Source organism: Fundulus heteroclitus, chromosome 22 (genome assembly GCF_011125445.2).
Source record: "Fundulus heteroclitus isolate FHET01 chromosome 22, MU-UCD_Fhet_4.1, whole genome shotgun sequence".
Taxonomy (NCBI): Eukaryota; Metazoa; Chordata; class Actinopteri; order Cyprinodontiformes; family Fundulidae; genus Fundulus; species Fundulus heteroclitus.
In genome coordinates, this window is record NC_046382.1 from 13,659,292 (window position 1) to 13,679,374 (window position 20,083).

The window sequence follows — 20,083 nt, forward strand, 5'->3', positions numbered from 1 at the left end:
GAGCAGAAACAACAAGAAAAAAAAAAAAAACGACTTGACGTCACATGGAAATGAAGATCAACGAAGCTTGCAGTAAATCCGGCTGGGATAAACCAGGTGTTCCACCTTCTTCCTGTTAGATTTCCTCCTCCTCCAGTTTCCCATTAACTGCTCATTTGAGTTGAAAGGAGGGGAAGTTATCACTTTACGCGGTGCACTCCAACGTAACAATGCGCACAAATGTTGTTTTTGTTCAAAAGGCGACCGACACGACATCGACCCACTTGCCTGTCACCCTGGATTTCAAAAACGCCCTCTTTGCTTTGAGCGAGCCTGCACAACGCGACCCGATAAAAAGACATGATAACCGGGGAGTCGAAATGTCCTTCCACTCAGACGTGGCACTTTGCATGCAGAGTGCTCCATTATAAAAGCTTTTGCCAGTTTGACCACGGACGATAAATAGCCAAATGAAATACAGAACGACAACCCCCCCCCCCCCCCCCCGTGTAACAGTCCAACCTGCAAGTGGCCACTTAGATTATTTGCATTTTTATTCTCATTTGCATTTTACTGCATGGAAAAGTTCAGACGTCTGTGCACCTTTTATCCAGTACATGTCCTACACTCAAATTAAATTCTAAGCATAAAAAAAAATACTTGTGTTGTATAAAAGAATCTGCTTTTGCTCTTACTGTGTCTCTCATGGCTTTGTATGCCTGAATTAACCGAACAGCCGACAGCAATCCTGATTAACATCATACAGACTCTGGTTTCTTTGCCTCCGCCGGTTTGCATTTGCTGTGAAGACTGATCCTCTGTGGCTAAATTCCTGTTAGCGTTTTCCCATAAACACAGCTCACGTCGTATGAAGCTCAAGCCCAGAGTTTCATAAGAGCCGCACGACATACAGAATTAAAAAATAATCACATCCTAAATGTCAGATGACATTAGTCGGGGTGGAGTTTATGTAATAATTATGCAATTCTGTGGCAACCAAAACACGCAAAGTGCGTGCCGCTGGAGTTGGAAAATCTGCAAAAGAATTAATATTTTACACGCATAAAGTCATGTCAGGAGTCTGCTTGGCTCGCTGCTGAAGAGATTACAAATCAGGGATTACAAATTACACGCCACGACTCTGCTCCGTGCAACATTTACTGTCTGCGTTGGAAGCTTAATACGTGCATCTCTATCTATTTCAGTACAAAACATAAATATGCATATTCTAATAATAATAATAATATGTTTTATTTATAGCGCACTTTACATTTCAAAGAAGTCTCAAAGGGCTGGAATATTCTTTTATTTTTGTAAAACTCACTTTTTATTGAGTGCATTTCTAAATGTTTATACATCCATCCAAACCATTTCTCAAGCAGTCTTAACACAGTTAGCCGAATTAAATTCACTACAGTCCATACATGAGCTAGATGACAACTATGTTCTTGGTAATCTTAACATTTTATCCTCACTCACATAACAATTCCTTTCTTCACTACTTCCTTATTCATAGATATATCTGCATATGTCCACTCCCATACAAACACACTCATATTTTTTATTTTTATTTTAACAAAAGGAGACAGAAAAAAACAATAAAGATTAAAGAACGCTTTGAATGTGTGGCACTAAGAGGTTCTCGACCCTAATTTTGTCACACGATTAAATCTGATCTCACTGGTGATATAAATTGCACCCGGTTTTTCCAAATTTTCTTAAACTTGCCCGATTCTAATCTAAAAGGAAAAAGTTAGCCTTTCTATCACATAAATATTATGCATTACTTCAACCCAATCTTCCATTGTTGGGGCCTCTGTTTTCAGCCAATTCCTAGTTATAGCTTAGTGCTAAAATGTTGTAAACAACATGATGTAGCTTCAATAATATTGTTATTATTTAATAATGTGGCTTCAGTTACCTTCTTGATACAATTTAAGGTCAAACCTTAGCGCGCTCGTATTCTTTCAACCTTACCTTGGGCAGGCTCATGGGAGTAAGGTGAGGTCAACAATTTGCTCCCATGACAGACGGCGGCGCAGAGCGTGCAAATCGACACATCCTCCTTTTGTGTGGAGCCAATCAGCCGCATGCAAATGCAGGATGTGCTTCGGTTTCTTACCTCCAACACCTTCCCGGTGATGAACTGTTGGCACGCCTCACACTGAACTCCAAAATGGATCTGGTAGTCCTTCTCACAGTAGGGGGCGCCATCCCTTTAAAGAGGAGAAAGGGAAATCCAGACGGGCGGGGGCTTAATGCACGGCTGGATGTGACCAGGAGGCGTGTTGAGAGAGCAGCTGCTTACTTGCTGATGTACTCCCCGGTCAGCACTTTTCCACAAGCCTTACACTTAAAGCAGCCCAGGTGCCACTGTCTGTCCAGCGCCAGGAGAGCCTGTCCGTTCTTGATGTCCCGGCCACATCCTGAGCAATCTAGGAAAGCGGAATGAATAGAGATGCAAATAAATTAATTAAAATGTTATCAAAATATTTTAAATAATTTCAATAATCCAATTTAAAAAATGTAACCCGTATACATAGCTATTGTGCATATACAGTATATCTCACACAGTGATATTTGTCAAGTGTTTATTTTTGATGATTATGGCTTTTAGCCAATGACAACTAGGATATTACACCAATAAACGATCTTATGTCCGCAGCTGACACACTCCCAAAGACTGCTGACTCGACAGATGTGCTGCAGACACACTGCAAAAAGAGAACTAAAAATAAATAAAATTTTCTTGAGATTAATGTATTTCTCCTTGATCTGAGCAGGTAAATAAGATTATCTGCCAATGAAATGAGTATTTTTACCCCTAAAATAAGATAATTAGACATCCTGCACTTGAAATAAGATGATGGAGATGAATTGTTCCTATTTTAAGTGTAAAAATCTTATTCCATTGGCAAATAACCTTAATTACCTGCTCAAATCAAAGAAAAATACTCTCATTTCAAGAAATATTTTCTTATTTTTAGTTCTATTTTTGCAGTGCAGTCAGTGAGCCCATCCACAGCGACAGCAGGCAATAAAAGGTTGGCTGTTCACAGAGTGCTGCATCCAAGATGGAAAGTTTGGTGGAATGAAAACGTGTGGTAGAAAAGGGTTAATAGGATGTCTGTGGCTGGAGTCAGTACTACCAACACAAACATATCCTGGACTTTTTTGTTGAGCCATTCTTGAGTCAGAGACTGAATCAGAATCAACTTTATTCACCAAGTTTGTGGGTACAAACAAGGAATTGGACTTCGGTCAGTCGTTAGCATACAGAGAGAAGAGGAGAGGGGGGAGAACAGACTGCTGGGGGGTGCCGGTGTTGATTGTTCTAGAAAATGCTCATCAATTCCCAATTTAAGCAAATTAATGAAATACATTGACGTTTTACCGAGGAACGGTGGAATTGCGAGGAGCGTTACGTCAAGGAGCTTGAAGGAGGGGCGAAGCGTGATCGTAGTTTGCGTCGAGCTAACAACAGCTAGCGCGCTAGCTTATTTACACCAGGAGGTTTCCTCCCAGACGGGAACTTCACTGACCGTTTTATGTCGCTCTCAAACATCGAGACATTTCATATAAACAAACTTTGCTTAGCCTGGTGTGGCGGCGAGTCAGGCTTATAATACCGTGGAGGAAACCCTGCACACACACACATTGGTAAATATCGCTTATCGGACATAACAGCAACATTAAGCGTAGTGGTTCCTAGAGTCTCTAAAAGTAGAATGGGAGGCAGATCCTTTAGCTATCAGGCTCCTCTCCTGTGGAACCAACTCCCAGTTTTGGTCAGTGAGGCAGACACCCTGTCTACTTTTAAGACAAGGCTTACAACTTTCCTTTTTGACAAAGCTTATAACTAGAGTGGCTTAGGTTATCCTGAGCTACCTCTATAGTTATGCTGCTATAGGCTTAGGCTGCTGGAGGACATCAGGGCCTATTATTTTCACTCTGCTGAGTTCTCCTACTGTTCTCCAATTTGCATTGTTTGTTGTCATTTCAGCTTAACTTAACTTTTTGTTCTCTGTCATTTTTTTTTCTTCATAGTAGATACACCTGGTCTGGTGTTCTGTTAGCTGTGACATCATCCAGGGGAGACAGATCACCCACTATTACTATATAACATAGAAAGGATTCCTGGATCAATGTGTCTCAGCTCTGTCTTCTCTAACCCTAGTCGGTCGAGGCAGATGACCGTTCATACTGAGCCTGGTTCTGCTGGAGGTTTTCCTTCCTGTTAAAGGGGAGTTTTCCTCTCCACTGTCGCTTCATGGATGCTCAGTATGAGGGATTGCTGCAAAGCCATCAGCAATGCAGACGACTCTCCCTGTGACTCTACGCTCTTTCAGGAGGAGTGAATGCTGCTTGCAGTCTGCTGGGTTTCCATGTATAGGAAACTTTTTTGACCAATCTAGATGATTTGATCTAATTTGACTTTGTAAAGTGCCTTGATATGACATGTGTAGTGAATTGGCGCTATATAAATCAAATTAAACTGCATTGAATTGATATTGGATATCAATATCGGCCCAAAGTTTCATATCGGTGCCTCCCTAGTTTGAAGTAAAAACAACCCTCCATGAGCAGGAAAACCGATAAAGTATGTCAGTTCTGACCCATGTCAGTAGATGGTGATCGAGTGCAACCAGGAGCGGTCCAACAGCTGCGCGTTCATATCATCACTTAGCGCTAAAAGCTTCATCCACGTCCAAGTACGCTCCTGAAGCAGTTCAAGTGCAAAAAGTTGGTTTCACCTCTTCTTTAATCAACCGAATGTGAGAGCAACCCAGAGTCAAACGCAAGCACAGGGGAGGCTAACTTTGCAAGGCATAACAAGGCTATGATGATGACGTGAGTAGAATCAGCATGCCTTATTTATAGGTGACCTTGTCTAAAAGCTCTTCGGATGCAAGCAGAGAAACCAGCAGGGGTGGGAGAGGAGAGCAGGGGGGGAGAGGATGAGAAGCTGGAAGAGGAGGGGTATTCCAGGTCAACACGTTCCCTGATCCAGGGGGAAGGAAAGGCATTGGGTATGAATTATTTAACAAGGCCTGTCTTGGTGTTATACACAAAGAAGAGCTGTGCTAATGAAGCAGAGGAGAGAGAGAGCTGGAGGATCTCCCCTAAAAAGGTGAACCTCGGTCATTCCTGTCATTCTTTCGGCATGACGGGGCTGCAGGAGACTTCCTGGGATAATATGCGGACTGGAACAGCTTTTCCAAAAGTAACATTTAACTTAAGTGAGTCTTTTATTTCCTGAATAAACTGTTTATAATTTCAGTTTCTTGACTAAAATACACAATTTTCAACCCCTTTTTAAGGATTGTGACTACTTTAACACCTATGATCCCCCCCCTGTATGAGAAATACCAGATTATAGCTCCCGTCTCTCTGGGGACCACCTCCAAAAACCGTCCGATTTGGTCAACAGTGGCGTTCCCTGTAGAAGCAACACGAAATGCCTGGAGTACAGCTTCAACATCTCAGACAGGTAAGAAACAGTGGCTTCTGCAGGACAGAACACGCTGCATTCGATTTGTGCTCGAAAGTGGGAATTTTCATTTTCCAGTTTGGGGAAAAACAACTATATTGGTTAAAAAAAAATTATACATTTTTCCAACTAACCCTTTGTTGTGATTGAAAAGGCTGCTGTGCCTATGAGGTGCAGTGAAAGCTGCAGCGACAGCCTCCTAATGCTGGAATGCATAGGATGAATACGAGGTTTTCAACCAAGTCTGGAGTAAGTATTGAGAAGGAGACGATGTCACGACTCGGGTTGCGTCAGACGGCTCCTAGTTTCTACTCCTCTGACAACGAACATAGTGAACAATGGATAATTACAATTACTCTAAAACCATCTAATTGGAGATTATGGGTAATTTAATCACATTTGTGTGGACAACATTCTTCAACTTCCTAAAACATCTTTTTAATTCGGGAATGGACTGCGGGATAATCCCCTTAAACTGCTGTTAATCGTGATTAAAAATGCGTAATCATTTCACAGCCCCTTTTACATACATGGCCTCTCAAAAATATGGATTCGCTTTAAACTGTCCCACATTTTGTCACGTTGAAAGCACCTTTCACGTGTTTTGGTACGTAGACCAAAAATAAAGCGGTGAATAGTTTTGAAGTGGGAGGCAATTGGAAACATACCGACGCTCACCATCCAATCTAACTGACCTTGGAGCCATTTATAAAGAATGGTGGTCAAACAAAATCAGTCAATGTATGCATCTTTCAGCCCCCTTTACTCTATTACTCCAAAATAAGGTCCAGTGCAACCAACTCCCGTTAAAATGCACCAAGCAGGTCCTGTGTGACGGACTCAGAGGTCTGCAAACAGACAGCATCAAGAAGACCAAGGGAAGAATGTGTCGATAGGACAATTAGTCATGCAGTCCACAAATCTGGCCTTTGTGGAGGAATAGAAAGAACAAACTAATGGAAAGAAAGCCACGGAAGGCCTATTTGCAGTTTCCCACAAACCATGAAGGAGACGCAGCAAACGTGTGAAAGAAGGTGCTCTGTTCAAATGCTTGAGGCCGTAATCAAATCTTATGGGCTGCGTGTAAAACACTAGATTGGGCAGAAAACTGAAACTGAACCAGAACACAGTATCCTCACTGGTAAATACGGTGGTGGCCGCATTTTACTTTCTTTAGCTAGGATACAGGAAGTTAATTTTGGTAGAAATTCTGTTAGAGTGAATAAAAGAATAGACCACAGGGTGAAGGTTCAACTTCAAATAAAACAATACCTCTGCAGCTGCAGTCAAAAATACATTTGAATGCTTTAGACCAGGGTTGTCCCAATGTCTTGTCACTTGGGCCAAAAGTATTCATGGACCAAAAAACATAAGCTAACAAAAATTTAACTACCCCAAAATTGTATTGGGATTTTTTTTTTACTTGCTCTTTACCTATACATACAATGTTTTAATTACAAGATGTTAAATAACAGGATTTATAAATCATTGTAGGTCCAAAACTTAAAAAGCGTTTTGTACATTTGCCTTATTAAAAACTGGCTAATTGTTTTACTAACTGGATGATCATCTCAATCGGAAGAAAAAAATCTACTTCTTTTTGTCTATTCTCAGCATTGAAAGCAGGATTTTGGTCACTCTTTGAAAACACTGTATTTAGCCAATTTCATTGAACAAGTTAAAAGCGGATTTTTGTGCACCAAAACCTACTTTTGAGTAAACGTCATTAAATACTTTGGCGTTCTAATTGCTAAGAAAATAAATAGAATGCAAAAGGTGTGGTAATTAAAAGATGACCACACAGTCTTCTTTCAAAGAAGAGTTTTAATTTGTCTGTGATAATTTTGCTCTCATTAAAAATAAAAATGATCTACCCCTGCAGGTGGGCTAAATCATTCATAAATTGCAGTTGTGGGCCGCACAAAATCAGTCCAGGGGGCCGAAAATGGCCCCTGAGGCCCGGTCTGGACACCCTTGCTTGAGATCAAAGCATCTGCATCATCCAACCGCCTTTCCATTTGTTTTATGTTATGTTCACTTGTTTACTTGGAATATGCTCTAGGAATAAAGCTTTATTTAAATCATATATTCGTGGGATCGAATGGCCCAGTCTAAATACAACGGAGAACCTGTGCCAAGACTTGATGTCTGATGTTCACAGACGCTCACCTTCTGATCCAATTGAGCTTGAGTTATTTTGAAAAGAAGAATGACCCAGTTGAAGTCTTTAGATGTGCACAACTGGTGGCAACCTGCCTCAACTAGTAAGAGCAGCAAGAGAGGGTTCTGAAAAGTACCGATGCATGGGGCTGAATTTAAATTCACACCAAACTTCTCAGATTAGTATTTGTAAAAAAAAAAAAAAGTATGCCACTTTTTTTCCACTTCACATTGATGCACTACTATCCCAGTTAAATACACGGAAGTGTGTGGGGGGAAAAAAACAGCACCTCAGAATGATTTATCTGCAGAACATTTTCTGATTCTCTGATTTATATTCTCAGGAAATGAGTAAAACCAAAAGTTTTTCAACAATGTATCAGCGAGATGACTGATGTCAACCTGTTAACAAGTCTTAATAGCCTCAATATGACTGCAAGCAACTGCATTAAATGTGACGGATCAACACACCAATTACTCCATTAAAGTCCTTCCACTGGCTCCCTGTATCTCAGAGAATAGACTTTAAAATAATTCTGTTAGTCTAAAAATCCATAAATGGCTTAGCACCTAAATACATCACAGACTTGTTATTAGTGCATCAACCCTCCAGACCACTAAGGTCTTCTGGCTCAAATCTACTCTGCAGAACCAGAACCAAACACGGAGAAGCAGCATTTAGTTCCTATGCTCCACTTATCTGGAACAAACTTCCAGAAAACTGTAAAAGTGCTGAAAGACTGAGTTCCTTTAAATCAAGATTAAAAACACATTTGTTTAGGATTGCCTTCGACTGTCCTACTTAAAGCTGAAACATCATCAGTTTAGGTTTGTAGTCCAAATGTTTTAAATATTTGCTTTAAGTTTCCATTTTCCCACGTTTTATTTTTTTTTCCAGTTTTTTTCTACATTTTATTCCAACTAGCTTTTATATTATTTTTATTTTCCTATATTTTAATCATGTAAAGCACTTTACATTGTCTTTGTACTAAAATGTGCTACACAAATAAATTTGCCTCGCCTTGCCTTACTTTCCAGTGTTGAGTGAAACCAAACATTAGCCCTTGCCAAGCTAAATTCCTTTCCCGTATTATTTTTTTTTCCCCCCCAAATAAAACAATAGCTACTTACTGCTGGAGCCCAGGATGTCCTTGGGTCCCGGAGACATGGGCTCGATGCAGTATTGACACAGGCAGTCCTTCCCGTTGAAGGTCACCCTGTCTCCGGCCGGGAACGGTCGTCTGTCACACATGAAACCAACGAAACAACATGAAGCCGTTGCCCCGCGGCTAGCGCTACAGTTTACAAGTGATGGGTTACGGGGGGGGGCGGAAGATGACAGGGTTCTCTGATGAAGACGTGTGTCAACACCGAGAGCCCGAGGAGGACGGTCAGTCAGACAATGACGCACGCCAAACGCTGCTGTCAGCGGGGATTCCCACCAGCCCCCTCTAATACTCCCTCACTACGAATCGGTCCGTGCTGAAACTGGAATCTATCTGAAACGTTTCTACAATTTAGCAGACGCCTTACTTGCAGATTGTGCAGACGAAGCAGGCGGGATGGTAGGTCTTTCCCAGGGCGGTGACGACTTCTCCCTCCACGAAGTCTCCGCACCCGTTGCAGCGGGTGCCGTGCATGCGTTGGTAGTCGACCATGCACAGGTATTCCCCATTCTTCATGAAGAAGCCCCCCTGGGCGAGGTCGCAGCCGCACGCTGTATATGACACATACATTTGTTCTCGTTTAGTCCTGAGCCGATATTTCCCATAAAGCCACCCAACTCCTGCACTCCTGCATGCATCGGCGGCTTTGCTGAGAGGCTCGCCCGGTGTGTGAAATAGCCGCTGACTGGAAAGGTCACACAGGGAAATGCATTTTAACGGCTTTCTGTACCGCAGTGGGAGGCAAAAACATAAAACCTATCAAATCATCATCGATTGTCATCGCCGAGAAAAAGAAAAATGGTTTTAAATATTGTGCTACGCCTCCAGTCCCTCACAGATTTCCTTCAGTTCAAACATAAACTAAGTTCACACAAACGTTAAAGACTGGCAAAGTCAGAAATACTCTTTGAAGAATGATGAAAAGTTTGACGAACGTGATGCTTTATTTTGTTTAAATGTTCCAACAGTTTTTTTTACTAGCTTTTATTCACTTTTTTTTATTTTCCAATGCTCTAATCATGTAAAGCACTTTTTATTGTCTTTGTACTGAAATGTGCTACAAATAAATTTGCCTTGCCTAGAAGGTTTCACACTATCCAGCAGAACGTAAACGTAACGTTTGCATTTCAAATATTTTGATTGGATAATTAGAGGTTGGGGCCGTAGTATTTGTGCCCCACAGCTGTCTACTGAGTGTGTTGGGCATGCGCACTGCCATTTCAGATGTTCATTATCTAAACAAATGTTGGTGGGCCGGCCCCAATATCAAGGTGCCTCAACAGGATTTAGCTACTGAGCTTGTCAGTTTTCTGGCAGACTTAGATATTTAGACACAAACGTTTCTAACAGAATTTTATTGCTAAGGGAATCTGTCTTTTTACAATATTGCTCAATAAAAAACGATCCTGTCCTGCTAACATGGAGCTCCACAGACAGAGATCCATTTCACGCTTCAGAATGAGAAAGACAAGAGAACAGCCAGTGCAGTTCATTTAAGGCCAGTATGTGTGTCGATCTTCATCAGTCAGAACATGGCTTTGAAAAACTGGCAACTCGCCTAAACTTTCCCATAGCTACAGTAATTTAAAAGCGTGAAACAGTTAAAACTGTAGCAAACGAAGCTGGATGAAGACAGGATCGTTAGGGTTAGACACAAAAAAGTCCAGAGCTCAGTGGTATATCTGGGGTCGCATAGTCTCCCATACCAATTAGAGCTATCTTCGTGCTAACTGGTTGGTGCCGCCTCTGTCCTACCATCATAAATATAAACATGTGGATTCAAAAGACACTTAGTATGGCCTCATGGACTCTGGCTTTGGTGTCCAGCAGTCATCAGGAGAGAGGCGGGGAACATGAGTCGCTATACGCTACCTGAGAGATTTTTACAATCCCAGGAAATTGTAAATACAATTCTGGTGGACTCTCACTAAAGTATAAACAGGCCATCATCGGGTCTTTATGGATGCTAACTTAAAAACATAAGGTTAGAAATTGACATAGAAATGGAATCAACTTTCTTTCATGGCTATCTGGTTCTCCGGATCTAAACCCTACAGAAAACGTGTGGAGAGAAGAAGAAGAGAGGAGAAGGAAGGAGCCAGGATGGTCTAGAACAGCGGTTCCCAAACGTCCCCGCTTCCAACCCAAAAAAATAAGTAAATTCAACAGGAGTAACGCAAGTAACACAAGCAGCCAATATTTTGTTTATGTCCACTTGTAACTGCTTTTTTAAAGTCCATTGCCACCATGGGCGGTTCTACACAGGGGCCAACAGGGGCCGATGCCCCTGTAAAACTGGTCAGAGCCCTTGTTATGGCCCCTGTACCGCACATATGATACTGAATTAATTTCTTATGATATTATGTGCTGGAACAGAACATTTTTATTTTGACAATAATTTTAAAATGAATGTGTTTCACTTTTAGCTTCAGCCACATTGAGACAGGATCACAGTTTTCTGCAACTTGCAGTTCCAGAGCCACAAGGGGCTCTTTGGCTCACTTAATATATTAAACAATTACATTTTGCCCTGTTTTTTCCTGGTTTAATTATTTTTGTTGAAAAAAATACTGGCCCCACTCTGACACCCCCCCCCCCCCCGCTAAATTTGGTCTAGAACCGCCACTGATTGCCACATTTATGCTACAATTTCTTCAACTATTTCTACATTTCGTCTGATTTCTCAAGACGATCTGAAAGACTCATGTCCTGCTTCTCTGACAAAAATGGGATTTTCTTCTTATCTTTTCTTTTTTTGTGAAAACTCAACATATTCTCCCACTGTCTTGTTATACATCACACTTGATAACCACTTGCCCGAAAGCGATTTACCTCTGAGCCTCATCTCCCTTATGGACTGTTTGAATGTTAAAAATCATTCTTACGTAATGGGCCAACGCTAAATCCTGCGGATGAATGGAGAGGGTGAGGAAGAGAATTATCTTTAATTGCATTAGAGCCCAGAGATGATGAGATTAGCCTCTGAGACAACTGAATCCAAACAAAAAACAGCACCAGAGATGCGGCGGCCTCTGACTTTGAGGTCCCCCCCCCCCCCCCCCCCCCGCCTCCGCTTTTCATCCGCCTCATACCGTCACAGGAGCAGCAAACTCGATAAGTTGGATTTTACGAAATTCAGCTGAGAATGATTTCGGCCAAACTTGGAATTTGTGCTTCTAATGTAATGAGAGAAAGCATCCGAGGATGTGACGGCTGGCTTGTGTCTAAAAGGGATTCATGCTTCATCCCATAGAGTCGTCGGGCAACAGAGGATAACGTCAAAACGGGGACTAAGACGGGGACCATTAAAGCTGTTCCCGTGTCCCCTCCAGAGAATCACTACGCACTTGCGAAAGACAGAATTAGCACTAATCTCAGCGTTGGATAGTGTTATTCTGAGCCCATGGTGAGCTAAGCTAACCCTGTAACACTGTTTAAGTCTCAGATTAACAACAACTGTTCAACATGGTGAGTGCAGGTCAAGATAGGGCAGCCTGACTGTCAGCGGGAGGCGGCACTGTGGCAAAGACAGGCCTGAACCCATATGGATCCAAACATTTACGTGATAAAAAAACCCCGGATGACATTTTAATTAGATTTGAAATATTAAGAGACCTCGTTTAACTTTACTGAAACATGTTGCAAAGGTTCTCTTATCGCTTGAGCTTTGACTTCACACCTTCTAATGTATCAACTACAGAATTTCTATAAAAAAAATCTGAATAGTGTGGCCTATATTTGTATTCAGCCCCTTAAATAGATTCCAGTGCATGTGCTTCAAAAGTCCCCTAATTGGTAAACTGAGTTCACCTTGTATGTGTGTAATTTAATCCTAGGTAAGGTGATGTAAGCAGAGTGCAACGGGGGGGTCCGGGGGGGCTCGACCCCCCCCCCCCCCCCGATTAACCCATGAGAACCCCTGAAAGCCTCAAAAGCAAAATTTAAAGGGGGTCTCAAATTGTGTCAAACAAATTAAAAATGAAATATTTTTTTGTCACTAATGGTCAACGAACACTAATGGTCAACATGTCCAGTATTTACAATTCAAAACATTTATTCACAAATATCAGAATCAGAATCAGACATACTTTAATGATCCCAGGGGGAAATATGTTCTGTTTTTTGCCAAGTGGAGCCAGCCAATCCTGTTCGCGTATGCAAATTAGGCATGTGCGTGCCAAACAGAAGAAAAACGTAATGCTGACAACAATTAATACTAAAAATGTTTAAATTTTAGTATTATGAACTGATCTTATCTGTTGTGCCTGTGCACTTTATCTGTTTCACTGTTGGTGAATGAGAAACGTCCTCTCGAGTCCTTGTATGTCTGGTGAATGTGAAGAATTGACATTAAAGCCAACTTTGACTTTGACATTGTAATGTTATAGGCCTACTGCATATTGAGAAAATTTACATCGGTATTGCGCAACAATCGGGAGATGGGGACCCCCCCAAATATTGACAGGTATTTTGCACACTGGAGGTAAGGTAAGTTTATTTATATAGCTTTTCAGAAACAAGACGTTCAAAAGTGCTGTAGTCCTAGTCTTTACACATTTAATCATTCACAGTTCAGTAGTGCACTACTTTATGGAGAAAATCCAACTAACTATTAAAAACTGTTTCATGAGACTAGCACTGAATGAAAGGTAGCCCGTGTCTACTATTGATGCAGAATCACATTAGCACTTGGGCCAAAGACTTTCACACAACTCCCACGTTTTTCTTCCTTATAAAAAAGAAAAAAAAAATCCAAGCTGTTTGCGAGTTCATAAGGAGACCGCACATCCTTCAGTCATCAGGAATATCAGGAATGAATCAAGGCTGAGAAAAAGCAGCAGCCGACATTTAAGCAGGTAAAAATCAATGCATTTTGTTAAAAGAGATACAGCGACGACCGTCTGATGATGTCCTGTTGCAGCCGGGCGGTCCGTACCTTTACAGGTGAAACACTTCAGGTGGAAGTGCTTGTTCTGCACCCGCAGGACCTCGCCCTTACATAGCTCCCCGCACTTGTAGCACTGGATCAGGGGCTTCTCTGAGGAGTGGTGGTGCGTGTCCTGGGTATGAGCCACTGCGGGAGACAGAAAAACAACCGTCACTACTACAGCTGTGTTTCTGTGACATTGCTACGTTTTTTTTTTTTTTTTTTTTTGGTCGTCTGAGAAGGATCTGAATCAGCAGCAGACATTAAAAATCAAACTGCTCATAGTCTGTCAGGGTAAAAGTAAAAAGAAAAAAAAAAAACACAGAGTGGGACAGAGCAACTCAGGGTTTTTCTGCCAGGCAGACTCTCCAGAGACACCCTAAATATAGCCTGTCTTGACAAGCGGTCTAAATGCAAGGGAAGAGCAAGGCTTTTGGAAATGATGCTGTAAAAACGGGTATCGATAAAGTCATTTCCACTATTCAATTTAGAGCACTTCCATTCTCAAAGGGAAGCGTCCTTTAAATTTACGACCCATTACTCTTTAAGATTTGCGTTGGGCTTTTTTAAAGACTGAGCATCTCATGTGATGAGGAATAAACTCCTTGCTGAGGAATGCCGGGCGCAGAGACAGAGCTCAGCACAAATGAGGTTAAAACACGGGAGCCGCTGAGATTTGCTGTGATTAAACACGTCTCCGAGCAGAACCTGCAACTTGTTAGAGTCATGGGTCGCACAGAGAAACCCGTCGAACTTCAAACTTCCAACCGCACAGAGAATGAGAAACCAGTAGAAAACAGAAAAGGGACAGAAAGCAGAGGAGACTGCGTAGAAAAAGGCTTTAGGTTGACTTGCTGACGTTTTGGGTGCTAACTACTGTAAGCAATTCCATAACAACACATTTATCTCTGTTGTAGGCATTCAAACTCAAAAGGAACCAAGGGAAACCCTAAAACCACAGACGAGTCAACCCAAGTAGAAACCAATGAAAAATGCAGTTGAATAATGTTGTCTTAGGGGTCGATACTCGGTCCCCTTCTTTTTTTCGTTGCATCTCCTGCCTTTTGGGTTGTGTTTTTCGTAAATTTGTCCTTTCTGACACGAATTGGGTTTGGTGTTGGTTCAGTTTTGCACTTTTCTTTATTTTTACTTTGTTATCAGTCAGGGTTCTTCTTCTTCTTCTTTTTTTTTTTTGGCGGTTGGCAAAAAACGTTTAGGTGAGCATTACCGCCACCAACTGGTATGGAGTGTGGACCGCATGACAAAAAAAAAAAAAAAAATAAATAAATAAATAAACTATATCCTATTATACAACCTACTCTGTTTCAAAAACTCAAATATGACCTGGTATCCTCTGCTTCCTGATTCCTTTTGCAATAAATCAACAATATCAAGTTTAATTTTCATGTTAATAGGTTTACTTGTCAACCTGTTTCTCTGAATCCAATACAATTTATTACAATTCAAAATGGCATGTTCCACAGTCTCATCTTCCCCACAGTCACATTTCCCTGTCTGATGTTTCCCTATCAAAAATAATGATCTATTCAATCCAGTGTGTCCCATTCTAAGCCGTGAAATAATTATCTCTTCTCTCCTGTTCCTTTCTGTTATTCTCATTTGTCCAATTCTCTTTTGTATTTTATAAAGCCACCTTCCTTTCTTTTCTTCATCCCAAGAAAATCAAAACGGTGATCATGAGGATGTAAATGAGGTGCGTTCAAACATTTTGATGCTGTGTGAAAATGATTTGATTTACAGCAAGTTTCATCATTATGACGCAAATTTCTTAATCTACTCTAATCGGCTAATTTCTCTCCATTGATAACTTGGAACACATTTAATTTTTTTTTTTTTTTGTACAATCAACCAATCATGGCTCTTGGCAGGAATTTTTCGGCTAAGATAGGAGCTCTCTTAGAGGACTCTGAGGACCTTTGTCCATATATACACATAATGCTAGCTGAGCTAATTGCAAATATAGGATCCTAAAGACAGTTTACGTGAATTCAATATTTTTTAAGTATTTCTTTTAACATATTAGTAAAACCCTGTTTGACAGCAGCTCCTCTCATACACATGCAGCACCACATCACATCGGGTCTTTATATAAATAATTATGACCGATCACTGTAGGAACCCCAAAAATATATACTGTACACTTTGAAAGCTGTTCCTTTACAGAAGAGGATTAGGGCCATTCAAAAACAAAACGAAGTCCATTGAATTCTGACTTTATTCTCAGAAGTCTGACTTTTTTTGTCAGAATTCTGAGGAAAAAAGTCAGACTTCTGAGAGTAAAGTCGGAATTGAATGTCCCTAATTCTCTTCTGTAGTTCCTTATATCTTCTTGCGCTTTAAAGAAGACAATCCAGATTGAAGATTCTTTTACTGCAAGTTTCACGATAACAAATAAGGCAGAAAGGGCTAAAAACAAACTCAACAGTGAAAAAGACGTAACAATAAAAAAGAACAATAGATAAAAATATGATAAAACATCAGTTTACATACCTCTGGAAAATATTATTTAGCAAGAAATGGCAATAAATAATGCACTGAGGAAAAAGGGAATAAAGTAAAAATCTGTGTATCAAAGCTGAACAAAAAGTGCTGATAGGAAGATGGCCACATCGGGGCATCTCTACTTTTTGTTTTTATTAATATGGGATTATATCACAAGTCTCATTACTGTGTGAGGTATTTACATCATTACAGCCTTTTTAAACAGGAAGGCTAGTTTGATCCCTATGTATAGCCGGCAGCAGCATTTTCTTTATATCCACAGTATGTTAGCCTGTGGTCCCATAAAAAGTTCAGCGGTCCCTGACACCGACGGGCACAAGTCCCCCTCTTCAGAATGTGACTGCTGCTGCAGTGCCGCACTGCACAAAGCTCATCAGCGGTCTGAAACCAGCAGATTATTTCACTTTCAAAGAAATTTAAAGCAGGCAGCCTCGTTCACTCATCCCCTCATTTTTCTGCCTCTGCTGCGCGTTTCAAAGCCGACGGCACACCAGCATGAGCACCGAGGCCTGCAACATGAAAACACACATCAAAGGACCGTTGCTCTATCTGCTCTGCAATGAATCATTAGTCTGCCGAGCTAAAATAAGACACCTGCAGAAGGACAGAAATAGCATCATGAACAATCGATGGTCTATCCAAAGGAAGCCATTACCCTGGATTTTTGATGTCCTCGCCTCCATCCCACCTTTACAGCTGCAGCGGCTTCCTGGTTCGATTGCAGTGAAAGTAATACGGTGAACAGAACCTATCCGTCCGGATTCATTTTCGTGACACACTCCCAAAAAAGTTGGGAGTTCATTCTTACGGACTAAATTGCAGCAGCGAGCGATACGATCTATTCGCAATCGGGAGACGGCGCAGCTGTGAGCCAATGAGGGACGGAGAAAGACGGAGACGACGTCTCTGGAGGGAGCCGAGAAGGAAGGCAGGTTATGGTGGGGAGGACCCGTCTCCCCGGTGTCTCTGATGTGATTACACTCAGCAGGACAGTGAGTCATCTCTGGGTGAACCGAACTGCTGTGACACTGAATCGAGTGTCTGCAGCTCCGTGTGTCACATTGCACCTCCGCGAACGAAACACAGACCATCTGGGTGACCGCACTGGGGAAAAATATCTAATCCAACCATTTATAGTCCCGATCTACGGCTCGGTTCCCCTTTATAATCCAACGTGTTTATGTTTTGTTTCTTCTCTTTAAGCTACAGCTTGATTCTTCCCACTGGCATGGGTACAAAAAAGCAGAAAAAATAATCATCCTTAATTATTATAGTCCTCAATTTCTTGTTTGGAAAGCACATTACGTTTTAAAAAAAGTGATTCATTGATAGTTTTTATTGGCGAGAAATTAGCTTTAGTATTAAAGACCAAACTATAACAGTCAAACAGGTGTAACTTGTTATTAATATTTTATTCCCACCTGGACTTTTTCTACAAAGAAGATAATTATGAATGTCATGAAAATGTCTGTCCACTGAATGGAGAAGCCGAAGGAGGAAGCACAATCATCAGCCTTTTAAAACAGTAAAAATAAATAAAGTATTAAATCTTTCAGTAGGTGTGCTGGTCATTTTGTCCCTTTTCCATTTAGTCCTTGTGGAGTTTTTGACGGCACAAGAAAGACCATTGTGCCTCAAAAAATTTTGTATCAACTATGAATCAATTCAGGCTCTGGATCAGTTAACTCATGACCAATTATACTCCCCATTTCACCAGCACACATGAACAATTTGACCATTTCATACCCATGTACTTAACCATTTCCTCTCAGTTTATCTCTATATAAAAATTAAGAAGTCTTCAAATGCATCACAGTTTATTTCTGCCAACTGTGGTTTCGATCTTTGTTAGGGCTATCTATCTATCTATCTATCTATCTATCTATCTATCTATCTATCTATCTATCTATTTATCTAGATAGATAGATAGATAGATAGATAGATAGATAGATAGATAGAGCCTTTTTTCACTGTAGTAGAACGAGTGGACTATCAAAAATTGTGCTATATAATAGGTTATCATAGGTCACAAAACATCTTTGGGGAGACCTACAAATTGATGTATGGCTGTAATTAAATGTTCCTACCTGTGAAATTTGGGTAAACTGCAAATGTAAAAAATGAAATGACCTAGATCACGTGTCAAACTGGGGGCCCATGGCCCAAACATGGCCCGCCATGTCATTTTATGTGTTGAAATTATCCTCCATTTCGACAGAAAACGGCAAGTAGAATGATCTACGGTTGTCAACTCCAGCTGCTTTCTTTTAGGACTCCTTTCTCAGAAACACACATTGTAATTTTAAAGCAATATGATGTTCTTTTTCCATCCAATGGTGGAGTAATTGACTTTTGCCTGCTACCATGTCACTGAAAGCCATGTTGCGTTGTTATAGCAAAAAGTGAAAAGTCATTTCTTTTGCAAGAGCCTCTTGAGAGATGGTGAGTTAAACCTTTGGCATAACACTGTAAGTTACACGGTGTTGTAAAAACCTACAATGGCCTTGAACAATATATATATATATATATATATATATATATATATATATATATATATATATATATATATATATATATATATACACACACACACACACACTCATCAATTACACTTATTATGCACTTATTACTCTATAAGACCAATACTTTATGGAAATCTGCTTCAAAACTATGGGTTTAAAATGAATCCATTAGTAAATCTCTGGTGTTTTATTTTTGTGATACTGTCAAAGTGGTCCTTGATTTGCTCAGATTGATATTATATAACTGCATGAATAAGTTAGGAAGAAGCACGTTAGGCAACCTCAGCACAAAGTGACTTACTGGAATAAGGAATGGTGAGATTTTTCCGACTCCCGGCTCACATTCCCGATACTGAGCTGCATGCGTGCGCTTTGCTGACAGAGTAATCTGTCCTGCCTCATCGCCACCGGATGAAGTGACAAATATGAGGCTGAACTCACAATGAACACACAGAGAACCGTGCCGCTGGGGGAACAATAAAGAACACGGCATCCCAAAGCCCGGCACAGAGAAAGGGGGCTGCCCTCTCCAAAAAGCACCCCCACCCCAACCCGTTTAACCATAGCCGAGCTGCGTTGGCAATAATAAATGCTGCAGATGATGCTGGCAGGAAAGTCCTGAATCCCCTCAGGACAGTTTTTTTTTTTTTTTTTTTTCCGTTCTGAAACGAGTACCCGGATGCCAATTGTGAAGCACGATGTTTTGTGGTTATTGTCACAGAGCTCAGGACTTTCTGGGAAGGCTTCAAAATGCGTTGCCTTCATTTCCTGCCATGGATCCAGAGGAATGCGAAACTATAGCAGGGAGTCAGGAAATGCACCGGGAGCGGGGGGGGAATTCCACAAAACAGAGAGGCAGATAAAACGAGGAAGACTTCATACATTTTTAATTGCTCTTCTCCTTTTGTTGCTGCTAGCGATGCAGACCTGAGAGTTTCCAAACGTATATCAGAGCGTGCTAAACGGCCTTCGGGAGTCTGTGACCAAAACAAACACACAGTGAGTCGGATAAAGGCCGTCGTCTCCACTCCTCCTGGCCCAGCCAATAATTTAGGCTCTAGCCGTGTCCACTTCATAGACAATAAAGCAGACGCAAAACAGACTTTTTAGCCCTATAATCATCCAGTCCAAACACTGGGATGGGATGTTCCAGAGGGAGTCTGGGCTGCGAAAAGCATCAAAGGGGCGCAGATAAGGCTCGCCATGATATGCAATTAATAATTCCTCAAGCATGGGTTCGAGCATGTGTTTTGGGGGTAAGGGGGCGTTGGAGCCTTTTTATCGCCTAGATATGAAAAGGAGCTCTTAACTCCTC

The 20,083-nt window shown here is 41.2% G+C and overlaps 1 protein-coding gene across 21 annotated transcripts in view; it reads right to left on the reverse strand.

Moving 5' to 3' along the window:
- Positions 1 to 20,083, reverse strand: part of ablim1a (actin binding LIM protein 1a) — an 82,323-nt gene that overhangs the window by 26,564 nt on the left and 35,676 nt on the right. For all 21 annotated transcript variants that reach the window (XM_036126419.1, XM_036126415.1, XM_036126425.1 and 18 more), the window contains exons 2-6: positions 13,733 to 13,870; positions 9,164 to 9,347; positions 8,762 to 8,871; positions 2,288 to 2,414; positions 2,102 to 2,195 (exon numbers count right to left, since the gene is read on the reverse strand). In XM_036126419.1, the coding sequence (XP_035982312.1) occupies positions 2,102 to 2,195; positions 2,288 to 2,414; positions 8,762 to 8,871; positions 9,164 to 9,347; positions 13,733 to 13,870 (653 nt within the window). The remainder of the gene's footprint in view (positions 1 to 2,101; positions 2,196 to 2,287; positions 2,415 to 8,761; positions 8,872 to 9,163; positions 9,348 to 13,732; positions 13,871 to 20,083) is intronic.